The sequence below is a fragment of the Monodon monoceros genome, unplaced genomic scaffold (genome assembly GCF_005190385.1).
Source record: "Monodon monoceros isolate NGI ecotype Baffin Bay Population unplaced genomic scaffold, NGI_Narwhal_1 Super_Scaffold_4, whole genome shotgun sequence".
NCBI lineage: Eukaryota > Metazoa > Chordata > Mammalia > Artiodactyla > Monodontidae > Monodon > Monodon monoceros.
In genome coordinates, this window is record NW_021703781.1 from 67,026,305 (window position 1) to 67,043,079 (window position 16,775).

General features: G+C 36.7%; 1 protein-coding gene across 1 annotated transcript in view; it reads left to right on the forward strand.

Moving 5' to 3' along the window:
* FAM160B1 (family with sequence similarity 160 member B1) overlaps nucleotides 1–16,552 on the forward strand; it is a 35,873-nt gene extending 19,321 nt beyond the window's left edge. Inside the window, exons 7-17 of the mRNA XM_029245819.1 lie at nucleotides 166–362; nucleotides 1,699–1,813; nucleotides 2,432–2,508; nucleotides 2,593–2,785; nucleotides 2,969–3,138; nucleotides 3,520–3,663; nucleotides 4,585–4,675; nucleotides 6,711–6,854; nucleotides 12,561–12,701; nucleotides 13,048–13,151; nucleotides 13,256–16,552. Of these exons, the coding sequence (XP_029101652.1) occupies nucleotides 166–362; nucleotides 1,699–1,813; nucleotides 2,432–2,508; nucleotides 2,593–2,785; nucleotides 2,969–3,138; nucleotides 3,520–3,663; nucleotides 4,585–4,675; nucleotides 6,711–6,854; nucleotides 12,561–12,701; nucleotides 13,048–13,151; nucleotides 13,256–13,361 (1,482 nt within the window). The 3' untranslated portion in view covers nucleotides 13,362–16,552. The remainder of the gene's footprint in view (nucleotides 1–165; nucleotides 363–1,698; nucleotides 1,814–2,431; nucleotides 2,509–2,592; nucleotides 2,786–2,968; nucleotides 3,139–3,519; nucleotides 3,664–4,584; nucleotides 4,676–6,710; nucleotides 6,855–12,560; nucleotides 12,702–13,047; nucleotides 13,152–13,255) is intronic.
* Nucleotides 16,553–16,775: the final 223 nt, after the last annotated feature.

A 16,775-nucleotide genomic window follows, 5' to 3' on the forward strand; every position in this document is an offset into this window, starting at 1 on the left:
TGCTTTACCTTTTTTCCCTCTAACATAATCTCAGTTATTTGCATAGAGAAAAAAATCTATTTTCATTTTGGTGTAAAACTTTAAATCCGTTTAAGTTGAATTTTTCCAAACAAACTGATATATGTCTAATTCAAGCATTGAAGAGGTATGTGTCTTTCCCCTCAGGATGGCCGAATAGCTGTGAAAGCCTGCGAGGGCTTGATGCTGTTAGTGAGTTTGCCAGAGCCAGCGGCCGTCAAGTGCCTCACGCAGAGCACCTGCTTGTGCGAACTGCTCACAGACAGGCTGGCCTCCCTGTACAAGGCCCTACCTCAGTCAGTGGACCCCTTAGATATTGAAACAGTGGAAGCAATTAACTGGGGGTAAGAGCTGCTATTTCTGTTTTCCCATAAAAGTGACTTCTTAAACCTATGCTTTTAAATCCATTTCCATTTTGCAATGATAGAAATCTTTAGTTTTGGAAAATACAGCATTGCTAGTGAACATTAAACAAGATTGTGTTTTGAGGCTTGTTTTAAAATTTGTTATCAGGAATGCATTGGCGTGGGAACAGTCCATCTGTTACATAGTTAAGCTATTTTCCCCCTGTCTGTTAATAGTGATCAATTATGACCTTAACTGTGTTAAGATCAATAACTTTATCTGACTATATATATATTTTTATTTATTTATTTATTTTTTGCGGTACGCGGGCCTCTCACTGCTGTGGCCTTTCCCGTTGCGGAGCACAGGCTCCGGACGCGCAGGCTCAGCAGCCATGGCTCTCGGGCCCAGCCGCTCCGCAGCATGTGGGATCTTCCCGGACCGGGGCACGAACCCGTGTCCCCTGCATCGGCAGGCGGACTCTCAACCACTGCGCCACCAGGGAAGCCCATCTGACTATTTTTTAAAAAACAAAAAACCCTGAGAGAAGGGATCTTCTCTTTTATAAATCAGCTCCACTGCCCCTGGGGCAGTCTCATAGTTCATGGCCTGCCTGTGTGGAACCTTGCCTCCTACCTTTTTGTTTCACCCCTTCCCCCCAGCTTTTAGGGCTCCCCCCTTGATTCTCATATGAAAATATGATTACTGAGGAACATTTATAAGTTATTAAAAACTGTAAAGCAGCATAAATAAAATTACCCATAATCCCACCACCTGTAAGCAGTCTAACATTTTGACATAATAACCTGTTATTGTTTCTCTGTGCATTTTTAACCCTGCTTTGGTTCTTACTTGTTTTTTTCCACCCTGTATTCTGTTAACATCTGCCAGACTCACTTGTTAACTTTACTACTGGGTGGTACTTTAAGGCAGGAAGAGAAGCAAACCATTTATTTCTTCTTGCAGTCCCTTCTTTATGTTTCTTTCCTTCCATCCTAGTGGCTGAGAACCTCCGACTTTTCATTTCTGTTACTTGGTCAAATTTATGGTGGAAATATGAGGACCTATCTCAATAGTTTTTCTGCTGCAGCTCCATTCTGCTTCAGTCTCTCTCCACTTAATGAGTGAAAATTATTTACAACTTTCATTTAAAAGGTTTTCTCTTATCTGTGGCTTTTATTTATAAAACGCTCTTCTGATTGACATCCAGCGTCGCCTGTGTAAATGTATCATATACTGTGTGTTCATTCGCATGCCTTCATCTCCCCTTTTGTACTGAACTGGATTAGTGCTTTCGGATAACTTTGGACTTCAAATTTCTTCTGTGTCCTATAGCTTGGACTCATATAGTCATAAAGAAGATGCTTCCGCATTTCCAGGAAAACGAGCCTTAATTTCATTTCTCTCCTGGTTTGATTATTGTGATCAACTCATAAAGGAAGCACAAAAGGTTTGAATATTTGTTGTTTTTTACTGATAACTTAAAACTGTAAATATCAACTAAGTAAAATTTGAATCCTCAATTTATATTTTTGAATACGTCTTAATGGTCTTAGGATAGCACAGTTAGTAGTTTATATCCCTAAGTATTATCTTAATTGTCTTAGGATAGCACAGTTAAATAAATAAAATGAAATAAACCCCAAAAAAGTGTATATATACGTCTGTGTGTGCGTGCGTGTGTGTGTGTGTGTGTGTGTATTACAGCTCTGGAATAAATCGAAGTTCAAGTTCTGCCCATATGTTTCTTTAAGTATTATAGCATAACCCTTCACAAGGTAACATTGGCCTCCCTCCATTTCTCCTCTTTGGGGAGATGTTAATACAATAAGTGACTGGGATAATATTTTTATCCTGTTTGTCTTTGTTCTTGGAAATTTAGATAACATGTAAAGGACCCAATAGCTAATGTCTAATCTAGGTTTATATGCCATCAACAAGATGGTCAGTAGGCAAGTTTTTTTTTCACATTAATTCAGATGGAGAGTGCAAACTGGCTTAACTGATGTTATAAATTAATCTCTTTCCCATTTTAAAAAAAGATAATGATACTTATACTATGTTCTAGACTGCTGCTGTCGCTCTTGCCAAAGCTGTTCATGAAAGATTTTTTATTGGTGTTATGGAACCTCAATTAATGCAAACGTGAGTGGCCTCTTTACTTAAAAAAAAAAAAAATCACTGTGTTCATGTTATTTTTGCCCACTAATTACGTGTTTGTTTTGCCAGTTCTGAGATGGGTATTCTGACATCAACTGCTCTGCTTCATCGCATTGTTCGGCAAGTAACCTCTGACATTTTGCTTCAAGAAATGGTGTTTTTCATCCTTGGAGAACAGAGGGAACCAGAAACTCTGGCAGAAATCAGCAGACATCCTTTAAGACATAGGTTAATTGAACATTGTGATCACATATCTGATGAGGTAAGCTATGTAAGGGTTTAGAATTGGACTTAGATTCTTTGACATACTGACTTTGATGTACTTGTGATGTTTTGAATATAGCCTCTTTTTTTATGTGGCTTTTTATTTTGAAAATTGCAAGCGTGAAGAAGAATAGTTTGTTTAAACTATTTTTCAGTTACTCTTTATCATTTTGGGTTTCAGATAAGCATAATGACATTAAGAATGTTTGAACATCTTTTGCAAAAACCCAATGAGCACATTCTTTACAACTTGGTCCTAAGAAATCTTGAAGAAAGAAACTATACAGAATATAAACCTGTGTGCCCAGAAGATAAAGATGTAGTGGAGAATGGGTTAATAGCAGGAGCAGTGTAAGTTTCTATCCAACTCTGTGAGTTCAGCATTTCATATAGAATCATAATTTTCTCCCCTCTTATTTCCCTTCCTTATTCTTAAAAAAAATACCTCTAACAGTTTAAAAGTTTTTTAAAGATAAAATTTACATATCCTGATTTTATTGTCCCTTTAAATTACAAGTGGCAGTATATAGTCATTCAACCTAACAAAATCATTATAGCCTTGAGTTTGATGTTAGTATAAAATGTTAATTTCTCTAAGAAATATAAATACATTCATTCCTTAATTCTTGTATTAGCAAAATCATGTAATGTTTTCTAAGAACATAGCAGAGAATCTTTTGGTTTAGAAACTATAATAAATTTTTTTTTTATACATCGTTAAATTAAACTTAGAGATCTGGAAGAAGATCCTTTGTTTACTGACATTTCACCAGATAACACTTTGTCAAACCAAGAGTGGCTTAGTTCTTCACCTCCTGCTTCTCCAGACCACCCCAAAAATGATGGGAAAACTGAAGTCCATAAAATTGTAAATAGGTGAGTTGCTATATTAATTTGACTTACATCTCTTTTACTTATTTTTATAACAATGTGATACCTCTGCTCCTTGATCATTATAGAGATATGTTATGAATTCAGTCTTCCCTTCTTTAAAATCTTTAATGTCATCTTTTTAAAATGCTTATGTAGCTAGTGACGGCCTAGGGGCAACGATCCATACAAAAGAGAAAAGCTCCAGCGTAGTCGTGGTTAAATAAACCTTCAAGGTCCTCTACTTATTTTTAATGTAAAATATTTTAAGTAATTCCCAGTTGGAACAGCACTGAGAATTTCCAGTTTGGCAAATTGAACTTATTAGCCGTGTACTCACATGTGTTAAGCCGAGGGCTATTCCTTTTTTTTTTTTTTTTTCTTTTTTAGCGTTTTTATGTTGTTGTTTCTTTTTAAGTGCCCTTTCCCGGCAATTTTCTTCTTTTCCTTCCTTTGCAATCCTGTCGCTGATTATGCCTGGTGCTGGGAGGTGACTTTAGAGAAGACCGCATGCGGTGTAAGATGCACGGTTTAGGGTGCATGAAAACCGAAGGTTCAGTTACTTAAAAGCCAGGTTCCTGAGACTAACAGATTTCACGGCAGTCGATCATTGTCCTGTAATGTAAAAAGAGTCGAGTCTTCTTGTGCTTGATTCTACTTTTAGTGGAATGAGTAATTTTTAAATAAAACCTTTAAAATAATGACAGAGTAGTTAATCAGTGAATTGTAGTGCTGATTCAAGATTAAGTGTTTACGATTACTTACGTAATTTACTTACGTACTTACGATTTAAGTATTTACTTTTCAAGTTTCCATTTGCATTAATACTTGGCTAAACTGAAGATATTGCTAGGTATTTTAACACATATAGAGATGTTGAATTGGGAGAGTATTCGTATTATTGATTATGGCATTTTTTCATTTAAGTTTTCTCTGTCTGGTACCGGATGAAGCAAAATCATCCTACCATGTTGAGGGCACTGGATATGACACCTACCTCCGAGATGCTCATAGGCAGGTAAGAGAAGTAACTAGTTTTTGACATGCAGTCTAATAAGAATGCACACACATTGTCACATTGCCCACAGTCGTTTCTCCAAAGGTTTCCCTTTCTCTGCAAGACCTGAACTCCACTCTCACCACTTGAACTTTTTGCCAGTGACCTGACTTTGCATTTCACTCACTGTGTGTCTCTATCTCAAGATTTCTTTATGGTCCCTTCCCCACCACCCCACTCCTTTTCTTCCCTTTCTTCCTGCCCTTGAAATTATATGTCCCCCAAATCCTTTCCCCTGCTAATCTAAAACATGATTTTTAAATAATTCTACCCACCGCCCACCATGGCCTCCAGCCCACAGGCTATATACCCTTTCCTCTTCACTGTGCATACTCCAGTAATTCACAAGTGCTGGCTCTTCATCCCCTGCATCCCAGCTTTCCACCTCACTGAAAGTACTTTCTCAAAGGTCTCCTCTTAGTTATTAAATGGCCTTCTCTCAGTCATCTTTCCCCTCTGTAACATTTTACATTTTTACCAAATTCCAAATTTTGAAATGTCTCAAGTCAGAAAAATATACATTTAATTTTCATTTAAATCCTTTGGGTTGAAGTGTGCTCTTATTGATAATTAACTTGCATGCGCTTATCGTTAATTCATGATGCTTTAAGCCTGAATTCAAGTCCACATTACTATGTGAATAACTAGAGTAATGCAAGTACATTCATGTAACAATAAGATAGAGGCAATAAAAGTAGTACCAACCTCAGTAGTACTGATTGGATTTTTAAACTGCTTTGATTCTTTCTGTAATGTTTCATTTCCATATTCTGATTACAGTTATGATTGTTTCAGAAATATTTGACAAGACACAAAAAGCATAGAAAAAATTTACACTATTACTTTCTAGCTCAGAATTTCGGAAGTGTTAATATAAAAATGCTTTATTAAATATTGGGGTGTGGTTTTATAAAGAAAATTTTCTATTGAAAGACAAATAGTTTAAAACTCAAATTATTGAAGAAGTTTGTCTTTTAATCATTTTTAATATGTTTTTCTTTTAAAAGTTGAAGTTAGTGCTTTGTGTAAGAATATGTTTTAATCTCAGTTAATTTGTAAACTAGAGATGATAAGGTAATTTTGCTTTATTGAATAAGGAAAATCTGAAAAGGGAGAAAATATGGAAGAAAACTATGCTCTAAATTTCTTTTGTTTAAATTCAAGTAAATTACATGTCAGGGAAGCCTTTCAAATTTTCTTTTTATTATAAGACATATTCTTGTGCTTATAAAAATCCATATTGTGTATCCTGCTGATAAACTGTGTAGTGAGGACCAGTTTCCACTTATTTCCAGTCTGTCACTGACCAATGCTTTTGTAAAATATAAAAAAATGAAAAGAAAAAACACAAAATACAAGCCCTGATTATTTTATAGATTGAACAGATGTAAAATTTACTCAGTGAAATTGCAAGAGAAGTTTCTAAACTTGCTCTTAGTTTTTGTACTCGTCTCAAGAGCAGTGGTAGGGAACAGTTTTCGGACGACACTTAGAGCAGCCCTGTTTCCTCCTGGCAGTCATGGCAACGTGCCTGGGTTAAACACATCGTAGCAAAGTCAGGTTTGCCTTCTCAGGTGCTGTGTATCTGTTCCCCTATTTTATATATGATATATATTTTAGAATAGATTTGAAAATGTGGCTAAGACTTGCTTTGCTTTTTAAATACTCGCTAAATCTGTGACAAGAATAAGTAAAAGTTTGAACTCCTCTAAAGGAAAGAGCATAAGCTCAGCAGTGAAAGGGGTACTTTGGTAAAGTTAAAATCTGCCTGCTTTCGCATCAAGGTGCTGGGACTGGTGGTTGTGACCTGACCGTGTGCCTCTCTCCAGTCAGTGTGTTATCCGGGTCATCCTTTTCCCCTCTTCCATGGCACCTCACACTAGCAGACACTTAGCATTCAAGCGGATTTCTATGCCTATTTGGGAAAATTATTTCTATTTAATCTCCATTTGTTTTTGTTCAGTTCTTCTTTAATGATCCAAATATTTCTCCCTAGTTCCGGGACTACTGTGCTGTCTGCTTAAGATGGGAGTGGCCTGGGTCTCCAAAAGCATTGGAAAAGTGCAATTTAGAAGCAGCTTTCTTTGAAGGTCATTTTTTGAAAGTTTTATTTGACAGAATGGGAAGAATTCTTGATCAGGTAATACTTTTTTTTTGTTTGTTTTAAAATTTATTTATTTATTTTTGGCTGTGTTGGGTCTTCGTTTCTGTGCGAGGGCTTTCTCTAGTTGCGGCAAGGGGGGGCCACTCTTCATCGCGGTGCGCGGGCCTCTCACTGTCGTGGCCTCTCTTGTTGCGGAGCACAGGCTCCAGACGCGCAGGCTCAGTAGTTGTGGCTCACGGGCCTAGTTGCTCCGCGGCATGTGGGATCTTCCCAGACCAGGGCTCGAACCCGTGTCCCCTGCATTGGCAGGCAGATTCTCAACCACTGCGCCACTAGGGAAGCCTAGCAATAAGTTTTAAAATATTAATTTCCATATTATTTTGTTACCATTCACCATGAGTTCTACTCACATCTTAGTTTACATCTTCAGTCAAGTAGTTTTATTGTTTTCTTTTTCCACTAGATGACTTTTTCATAAAGCTAGATTGCCAACAGCTGGTGGGTTTCTGATGCATTCATTAGTTAAAACTTTTATTTGGCCTGACAGCTGTTAACAGAGTTGTGTGTTTACTTCTCATTGTAGGTCATTGTCTTAATAACCCTAACGCCTTTCGGCAGTGCCGGGAGCGCTTTCTTAGAAAGCCTTGTAGTCAGCACAGTTAGTACAGATACAGGTAGAGTGAAACTTGTTAGGTTTAATTCAGGAGACCTTAAATGTCATTTCAAATCGAATCTTGAGAGCTCTGGTCTCACTAAAATTATGGAACAGTATCAGATGAACCTGCTTCTTCAGACAAAGAACTTGTGAATATACTCATTTTCAAATGGGGCGATGCAATTTTAAAAAGGTTAATTTACTTATTCAAGGTAAATAAAAATCACCATTGGCCGGTAGGTTGCTCTGTCTCTCCCATTGATTGTCAGGAGAACTGAATTTGGGATTATATCCATAGAATCCCTCTCTCCGTCTCTCCTTGACATACAAAGTGACGATAGAGTTTTGAAATGTTTTATGCACTGGGATGGACACTTGAAGTAAAACAATCTGGCATTAAACTTGCCTCAACACGGAAACTGGGTTAGCCAATTTAGAATTAATTTAAAACTGTATATTAAAGTACTTGTTCATTTTAGCATTTTAGTTAAATGTTTATGTGACTGTAGGGAGTTATAAAAGAAATTTACTCCACAAGCAGGCTGTCTTCAATAACCAGAAAGCCAAATAAAGAAATGATAAGAAGTGTTTCACTGGGTTGGACTTCAGTCAGCACTGTTTCTGATAGTAATCAATAAAGACACAGAGTAAAGTCCTTTTTTTCTTTTAACCTCCTAACAACATGTGCTGAATTTCTAGTGTTTCGTTGTTTGCTGATTTGTTGGTTGGTTTTTAATACTTAACAACCAAAGTATTTAAATCCAGCTACTGAAGGTATTATGCTGTAATGCATCACGGCTGTGTAAACCTCCCCGGTAATGGGGCTCATCAGTATGTTGTGTTTTTGTGCTGGTTCTCTTGGCATAGTTTGGATCTGATTAAACTAACACAGAAGAGACATTAACAATCAGTATTAAGTCAGTAATCTTTAGAAATTTTGACCGAAAACACTAACAAGGAATCTAAATTTTAAAAAGTAGTTTCTTTTTTTTTCTTGCGGTACGCGGGCCTGTCACTGCTGCGGCCTCTCCCGCCGCGGAGCACAGGCTCCGGACGTGCAGGCCCAGTGGCCACGGCCCACGGGCCCAGCCGCTCCACGGCATGCGGGATCCTCCCGGACCGGGGCACGAACCTGTGTCCCCTGCATCGGCAGGCGGACTCTCAACCACTGCGCCACCAGGGAAGCCCTAAAAAGTAGTTTCTGAATTGAGTGGAAAGATCCTCTCTGAATCCTCATCACACTTGAGCATTTTTTGCTGACACAAAAGGATTCTGTCGGAGACAGAATATCCCGAAATGCTTACAGTTCTTTTTCGTTCACCAGATAGCTCTTCACAGGGCAGAATCGATTCATACACAGTGTCTCACTTATTCTTCCTAGAATCCTGAATGATAGGCAAGACAGTTCCTTGTATTATTGTATAAATGAGGAATCCTTAGTTTCAGTTCACGTGACTTAGTGAGCTGTGGAGCCTAGCCTCAAACCTTCTGTCTTTTTAACCCTTGATTTTCTAAGCCTTTTTGGATAAGGACATTATAATCGGATCTCAAAGATAATCATGAGTCCTGGTGTGCCTAGCGTGCTTGGTTTAATTTCATTTTCTTTCTTTTCTAAATGTTTTTGCTGAAGGTGATGTTTGCTTGTATTTTCTTAGTACATATATACCCCTAATAGGATCAGGGTAACCAGGCTGGGATTAAACATTACTATGGATAATTAATAAAGTAGCTAATTTCTGCATGTATAATTGAGAAGTTATGACATCAGGTATTCATGACACTATTGTGTTGTCACAATGTTAATTTTTGAAAAATATAGTGTGTTTAGTATTGTTTTTAACCTTAGTGATTTTAAAAAGACAGTAAAAACGGAAGTCCATAGCAGAATGTAAAGAATACCAGGGAGAATATAGGGAAGCCCAAGTTCTTGTCCCTGTTCTGACGGTGAAAAATCTAATCTAAACTTAGCTGTTTGTCACATTTTCTTATTGTTAAAGTGAAGTTGATATTACTTGATTTGCTTGTAAGAATTATCTGAAAAAAAGCAATTTAAAATACTTTAAAAAATATAAAATCTTGTTAAATGCAGGTGTTATAAGAAATTTCCGAGACTATCAAGTTGTTGAGATTTTTAAAAATTTGACTTATTTCTTATTATTTTGACCATCTACGTACTTGGCCTTTAATAAAAGGGTTGCGACTGAGTTTGCAGGTGACATCCGTATGCTTTTTTTTTTTTTGCTGCATTGGGTCTTCATTGCTGCGCGTAGGCTTTCTCTAGTTGTGGCGAGCGGGGGCTCCTCTTGTTGCGGAGCATGGGCTCTAGGCACACAGGCTCAGTAGTTGTGGCGCACGGGCTCTAGAGCACAGCCTCAGTAGTTGTGGTGCACGGGCTTAGTTGCTCCGCGGCATGTGGGATCTTCCTGGACCAGGGCTCGAACCCGTGTCCCCTGTGTTGGCAGGCGGATTCTTAACGACTGCGCCACCACGGAAGTCTGACATCAGTATGCTTTTTTTTTTTTTTTTTTTAATTTTATTTATTTTTGGCTGCGTTGGGTCTTCGTTGCTGCACGTGGACTTTTCTCTAATTGCTGTTGTCTTCGTTGTGGTGCTCGGGCTTCTCATTGCGGTGGCTTCTCTTGTAGTGGAGCACGGGCTCTAGACACGTGGGCTTCAGTAGTTGTGGCACACGGGCTTAGTTGCTCCACGGCATGTGGGATCTTCCCGGACCAGGGCTCGCACCCATGTCGCCTGCATTGGCAGGCGGATTCTTAACCACTGGACCACCAGGAAAGCCCTCAGTATGCTTTTAAGTCAAAGTTTATTGTTCCAAAATTCTGATCTTGTATTTAGGGTGAGCTCAATCAAAAATGGGCCAAGTGCACTTTAACGTGTCAGAAAAATCTGGTTAACTTTTATTTCAGGTGAATACTGTATAAAGTACAAATGGGAGGGATTCAAAATAATAGATACAAACAGTTGCTGTTTGCAACCCTCTAAAAGGCCAGCTTGTTTTAAAGTTACTACTTTAAAGTAGGAGAAAGAGACTAGTGAAGTAAAGACCAGTTCAGAGTACGGTAGAACAGTTTCTATCTAGCTGAAATTTATCTTCATTTTCACAACATTAAAATATAATCTGGGACTTCCCTGGTGGTCCAGTGGTTAAGACTTTGCCTTCCAGCGCAGGTGGTGCTGGTTTGATCCCTGGTTGGGGAGCTAAGATCCCACATGCCTCCGGGCCAAAAAAACAAAACATAAAACAGAAGCAATATTGTAACAAATTCAATAAAGACTCTAAAACAAATTTTTAAAATATAATCTGAATCAGCCTTAAGTTTCTTAAACAACCAAAGATATAGATTCTTGTTCAAAAAAAGCTTAAAACCAAACTAACAAACACCATGTAGAGAAAACACAGAGTTTAAGTGGCAATATATAGTTGTTTGAAGCCAAATTTTCTCAATTTATTTAAGTACCTGTAAATGGCAGAATTTAGTGACCTAAAACTCTGAACCATCTGAAATGAAGTCACATACAATACTGTACTTACGTTGTATTTTAAATGATTTTGTCCACATTTTACCAAATGCGTTCTTCTTAAAAGATTTTTTAAAATGTTTTCCTTTGTGCCTAAAATACAATTTAATGTGAATTCATTGTTTGTTTTGAACTGAGTCTTGGAGAAGGCTATTCTATTGCAAATATTATCAAGTAGGAAAAGATGCCCTTCAGACTACGTTTAATGTGAATCGTATCTCCTTTCATTTATCTTGCTTAAGGCTAGATTGTGAATAAGAGTGACTTAGGGGTAGTTTTTCTTCTTTCAGAAAATCTGTGTTCATGTATCTAGTAGTAAGCAAAAAAGACTAAAATTGGACCTTAGCACAGGACTTAAGTTTTTGTTCAAATAACAGTATCTTTGATATCTTCTGGCACGTGCTCAAGCATTTGCTGTCCTTTAAATGTCAAATATTCACTTCTGGATTGGTATTCATTACGATCAAGGGCTTAAAAGCTGCTCAGTGAATGAGGGTAAAACATTCAGATTCTGTTGTCAATATCAACTTGGTCCTGAATCACTTTTCCCTTGCTCCTGCTGCAGCATCTGTTTCTCACTCATCCAGTCACCTAGGTTCTTTCCAACCTTCTCACTGAAGTCGGTTTTGTTTCAGCCACTCAGTTGCCTTTGGCTGCTTAGAAGAAGAAAACTGGAAGGGATGAGAGATTTCTGTTGAAAGTTCTAGGCACAATAATAGCAACTCTTTTTGTACATTATGCATTTTGCTTGGATTTTGACACATACTCCGTAAAGCACCTCCAAGCTGCTTCCTACGAAGAATAAACAGATTAAATATTAAAAAACAGAATTCAAGTAAAATTGTGATACATACAAAAAAGTATACACAGATGTACACAGACATTGTTTTGGAAGAGTTAATGCTCTTGCACAGTAAAGGAGGTGATCCCTGTCTGTAATCATGATTTTTGAATCTTCTCGTTCACTTTTGAGGCATATGGTAGTTATTTCCACCCCCAAGTACTTTCATTCTGTTGACAGGGTTCTGTGATGTATGACTTTGTTGTATACATGCTTTTGGTAATTGGCAGTAGTTGAATAATTTAAGAGACGAGGATTATCATTTCTAAAACTAGACTACTATAAAAGATTTTAATACCTTCCCTTCTATCTTTGGTCTTACATGTAATGTCTTCTGTTGTTTGTAATTAATATTACATATGACTCTTTGGTGAGTTTTGATGACCTCTTGAACTATTTTACTACATAAAACCACCTGCATAAAACAGACATTCTGACTTTGTTATATATTTATTTTATTCTGTATGTTTATGTGCATACCTTTTATTTTAAGTTTTAGGACTGTGATATATGCACTTTGACTAAGGTGGTGCGAGCTAGAGCTAATTTAGTTATAGATATTTTCATTGTAGAAGAGCATGTAGCAGGAGGAATGAGATGGTAGATTTTCCTTTTTCTTAAGAAGACAAATGGAAATGGTAAATTAAGTGCTCAGGTATATACATTATACATAATGCCAAATATCTTTTTGGTTTTTCCCTCTCCGTAGCCATATGATGTCAATTTACAAGTAACATCAGTGTTATCTAGACTTTCTCTCTTCCCTCATCCACACATACACGAGTACCTTTTGGACCCTTATGTGAACCTTGCTTCTGGCTGTAGATCTCTCTTCTCTGTAATCGTCAGGGTGAGTTATCAGTTTTGTTATGTTCTCTAGGATTGATAAATCCGACCAATTAACATCGTAATATCATTGTGTGTAATTAGTGTCACATAATAAAAAATGTTACATATTTACTGTTTAGAAATAATTATTTTACTACAGAGTGTGGAGAATAAAGATTCATTCTTTTAAGTGGTATATATAACTTCTGTATTTTAAGGTATAGCTATGAGTCCTTTGTCAAAGATTGTTATGTGAATAGTGAAAAGTGACAGTCTTCATTTAGTAATAGGAAATGGAGTATTTTTTTATCCTGAAAATCCCCATGGAGGTGTTTAGGGACTGAGCTCCTTTTGTCCCTGTGACACAGGTTGTTGGAGACCTCATGGTTCGAATCCAGCGTATTCAAGATTTTACTCCCAAGCTTCTATTAGTCAGAAAGCGATTACTTGGTCTGGAACCCGAAGGCCCTATGTAAGTCAGCGTTTTACTTGTTGTTTATCTAAAACTTTTGCCAAAACTTGGTGATCTGCTAATACCCTGCATCGATTGATTGATTGCCTGCTTTCCCTTCCCAGTATCGAGCACATCACGTTGCTGGAGGGTGTGATTGTGCTGGAAGAGTTCTGTAAGGAGCTGGCGGCCATCGCCTTTGTGAAATACCATGCTGCCTCCACACCATAAACGGCATCTTGCAAGTAACCAAGGGAACAGAACTGTTGTATGCATTTCATCAAAAAAGCCTCAGTTCCACCCAGCCACAAGAGGATAAAAAGCCTTTTTAAATGAAGCATTGCTGTAAACTGGACAGAACCATTCAGAACCCACTGAGTGGACGCTCAGTGCAATGTTGTGTGATGTTGACTTTATCGTAATGGTTCTAGATATAAAGTTGCACATCCTTGAGTCCAGGATACAATCAAAGGAACTTCAGGAAATAAGCATTTCTAATGCCTGTGTGAAAAGCTGCAAAATTTCTGATGTCATGACTTTGATGATATTTCTGTTAATTTAACATCCTTTTAGGTAGCAAGGCATTTTGACATTCTCTGGGACTCAAATGCTTATATTCTTTTGGATTAATAAGTAGCAGGAAAAAAAAAACACCTAATTTTATAACTTTTTAAGGTCAGAATTCTTATCAAACAAAATACTGAAAAAAACTGTAAGTGAGGAAAATAATACAATTTAGGAACCATCAAATGAATTAATAATAGAAGATAAACATGTGTAGAGCACCATTAACTTTCTTCAGCTTTTCTAAGAATAACAATTTAATATGATAATGAAATTCTTGATTAATATAATATATATATTTTTTAAAGAAACCTTCTTTTACTCTCTTGTGCACATAGCCTCATTAGTGATTGATTTTCATGTATGGGTCCCAGTTTATTTAAACTTTGTCATTTTTGCAACAATGTTGAATATGTGCCCACTGTTGGTAGTGTTTACTAAAATAGTATTTTTTAAGCTAATTAACATGTATTGGGTTGAGACCCTTTTTTTCTCTCTCTCCCTCCCTCTCTGAAAATTGCTTTATAATTTGATTTTCTTATTGAAATGCATGGTAGCGTGTAGGTGGCAGCAATCAAAATGCCAATGGCCTCCTGAATGTTTACATTTTTTTTTTTCCATTTTGTTCAGTCTTTTGTTTTAAATCATTCTGAAGAGATTTTAAAACAAACCAGCAAGTCTGACCTGTTTACATACGAAAGAACTTGGGTAAATTGGTATATGTGCGAATGGGTACGTGTGTAGGAACGTGTGATGTGGGTAGTTGGCAGAGCTGCGCTGTGCACAGCTTGCTGGTACTTGATTTACAAAATGGCGTTTGCTAATCCACTTTCTCTTCTTCCTTTAAGTGATACTTATCACTCAAATATTGCTTTTAAGCTTCCTTGGGTTTTTGTTTTATTTTTTCAGTTGAAATGTTAAGCAGCAGCACTTTCCTCTTTACCTTTTCATTTACTGATATTCGGGGGAGCAGACTAGGCAAACCTTCCAGCCTGAAAGGAACTGTAGCTGCCCGTTCTAAGAAGTTGTTTTGTGTAGCATATTTGTATCTATACATCGTGTAGCGTGTGTATAGAAGCATATTTTACACCTACTGCTAATTTTGTTGTATTCGTTTTCTGATTTATTTTATAGTTAGTTTTTGCTATTTATGAACAACAAAATGTTGAAAATTATGAATATTCTTGGCTCTAGAATGCTTACCACTGTTAAAACAACAACAAAAAAACTAAACTTCTAATTTAATGCAAATCTCTGTTAGCTCACTCTAGGAAATTTATTGAACGAAACAATGAAAAAACAGGTGGGAGATAGTTACTTTGTGCATGATTTTCTTTAAATGATTTCTAACGATAGGAAAGCATTATTCTGTTTGCTGTATTTATTGATGAAGGAATGCTGCAACATCTTCATTTTTAGATGTAGTTGTAGTCTACTTTGATGTAGGTGTACTTAAAATAGACCATTAAGAGATATTCGATATTTCTTAATGTTTTTGCAGCATTCGATAGGTGTAATGGCAATGATGTTACCTCTCAAACCAAATACGATTTTACCCTTGATTTCACCGTAGGACCTTTTGGCTAGTCCATGAAACCAAGCTCAGAGAAGCTTTAATTCATATTTGTGTGTGTGTATGCTGCTTCTTAAAAGATAATTATTTTCCTAAGTTATTGTAATGACTTTGATTTGTAATCAGCTAAAGCTTAAGATATAATTTGTTTCTCTTCTAAGTTTGCTGCTGTCTTTCCTTGCTTTCTTCTTCGTGTTTAGTTCAGACCTAGAGCCAGCACAAGTTCTCACAGTGAGTTGGATTTGTTGGTGAAACATTGTCCTCCATGACTAGCCATTTGTGTACTGTCTTTCAAAAGCTATTTCTGTTCCTCAGTATTTGCAAAACAGTGACTGATGTGCACTGTGTTGAGTGGGCAGTACCACCCTAGCAATCGATTGCCATGACAAATTCCAAACTGAATTTTAGCCTTGCTTCACATTGGTGTAAATGGGCATGCACATTCTTTTTTTTTAACTTTCTAACAGTATAGTCTTTGGGTTTATTTTTTTTAGTAATGAGCCACATTCTTTACGTGATAGAACTCAAAATGTGTCCTTAGCCAGCCAATTATCATTGTAGTACTCACATCGACTATGTAAGGTTCTCATGATGTATCTGTCTGTGCAATATATAAGCTATGAGTGGATTCATAGCTTTTTGGTTTAATTGTACATTATTGTGTGTGTACATGTGTGTATATATATGTGTATATATCTGTAAGGACCAAAATCCTTAGCTTGCTTACACTGTTGCTAGTGTAAAGATTATTACACTTAATTTTACGGGGCACAAATTATGGAATTACTTCATAATTCATGGTAACATATTTCCATAAATTATTGCATTAATATACAATTACCATTTAATTATGAAGTTTATAGGTATTGACAGAAGTTACAGTGAAGTGCTAAAATCACAATTTATATGGTAATTATATTTTGGGTTGTACAATTAATGAAAATATGCATGTCATTGTGACACTTGTTGTGTTGAAACATGATAGATAATCATATTTCTGGGCCCTGTAAAATAGTGTTACTATAATACTCTGTTTTGCCTCCTGCCTTGTTTACATTAAACAAAGGATATTTGGTAAATTTTTCTATTGTACATTGTATAGGTTACTGACAGTGTTACCAAGGCCTGGAAATCTTGGGCCATCTGTGAAGAAACTCTTCAGATGGTGATTATGTACCTAATATCTCTTCAAAGGAGGTTGTGATCAAGTTCAACTTTTTGTGCTAACAATGCATGCAGGACTAAGAGGGATGATCTAAAAATAAATAACGTAATTTAAACAAAATGTTGTCTTATATTTTTGTAGAATTCTAATTGGAAACACTTCATTCCCTGATAAATCTAAAATAAGAATTCATAACATACAAAAGGATATGACACACAGCAGTCAGTGGTTCATTATAGCATTGATTCCAGAGAGAGAACAAAAAGGAATATATCAGAATATTTGTGGAGGGGGAATGTATAGCTTGAAAAATCCCTCTGGGTGAGCCTTATATGTATTGATA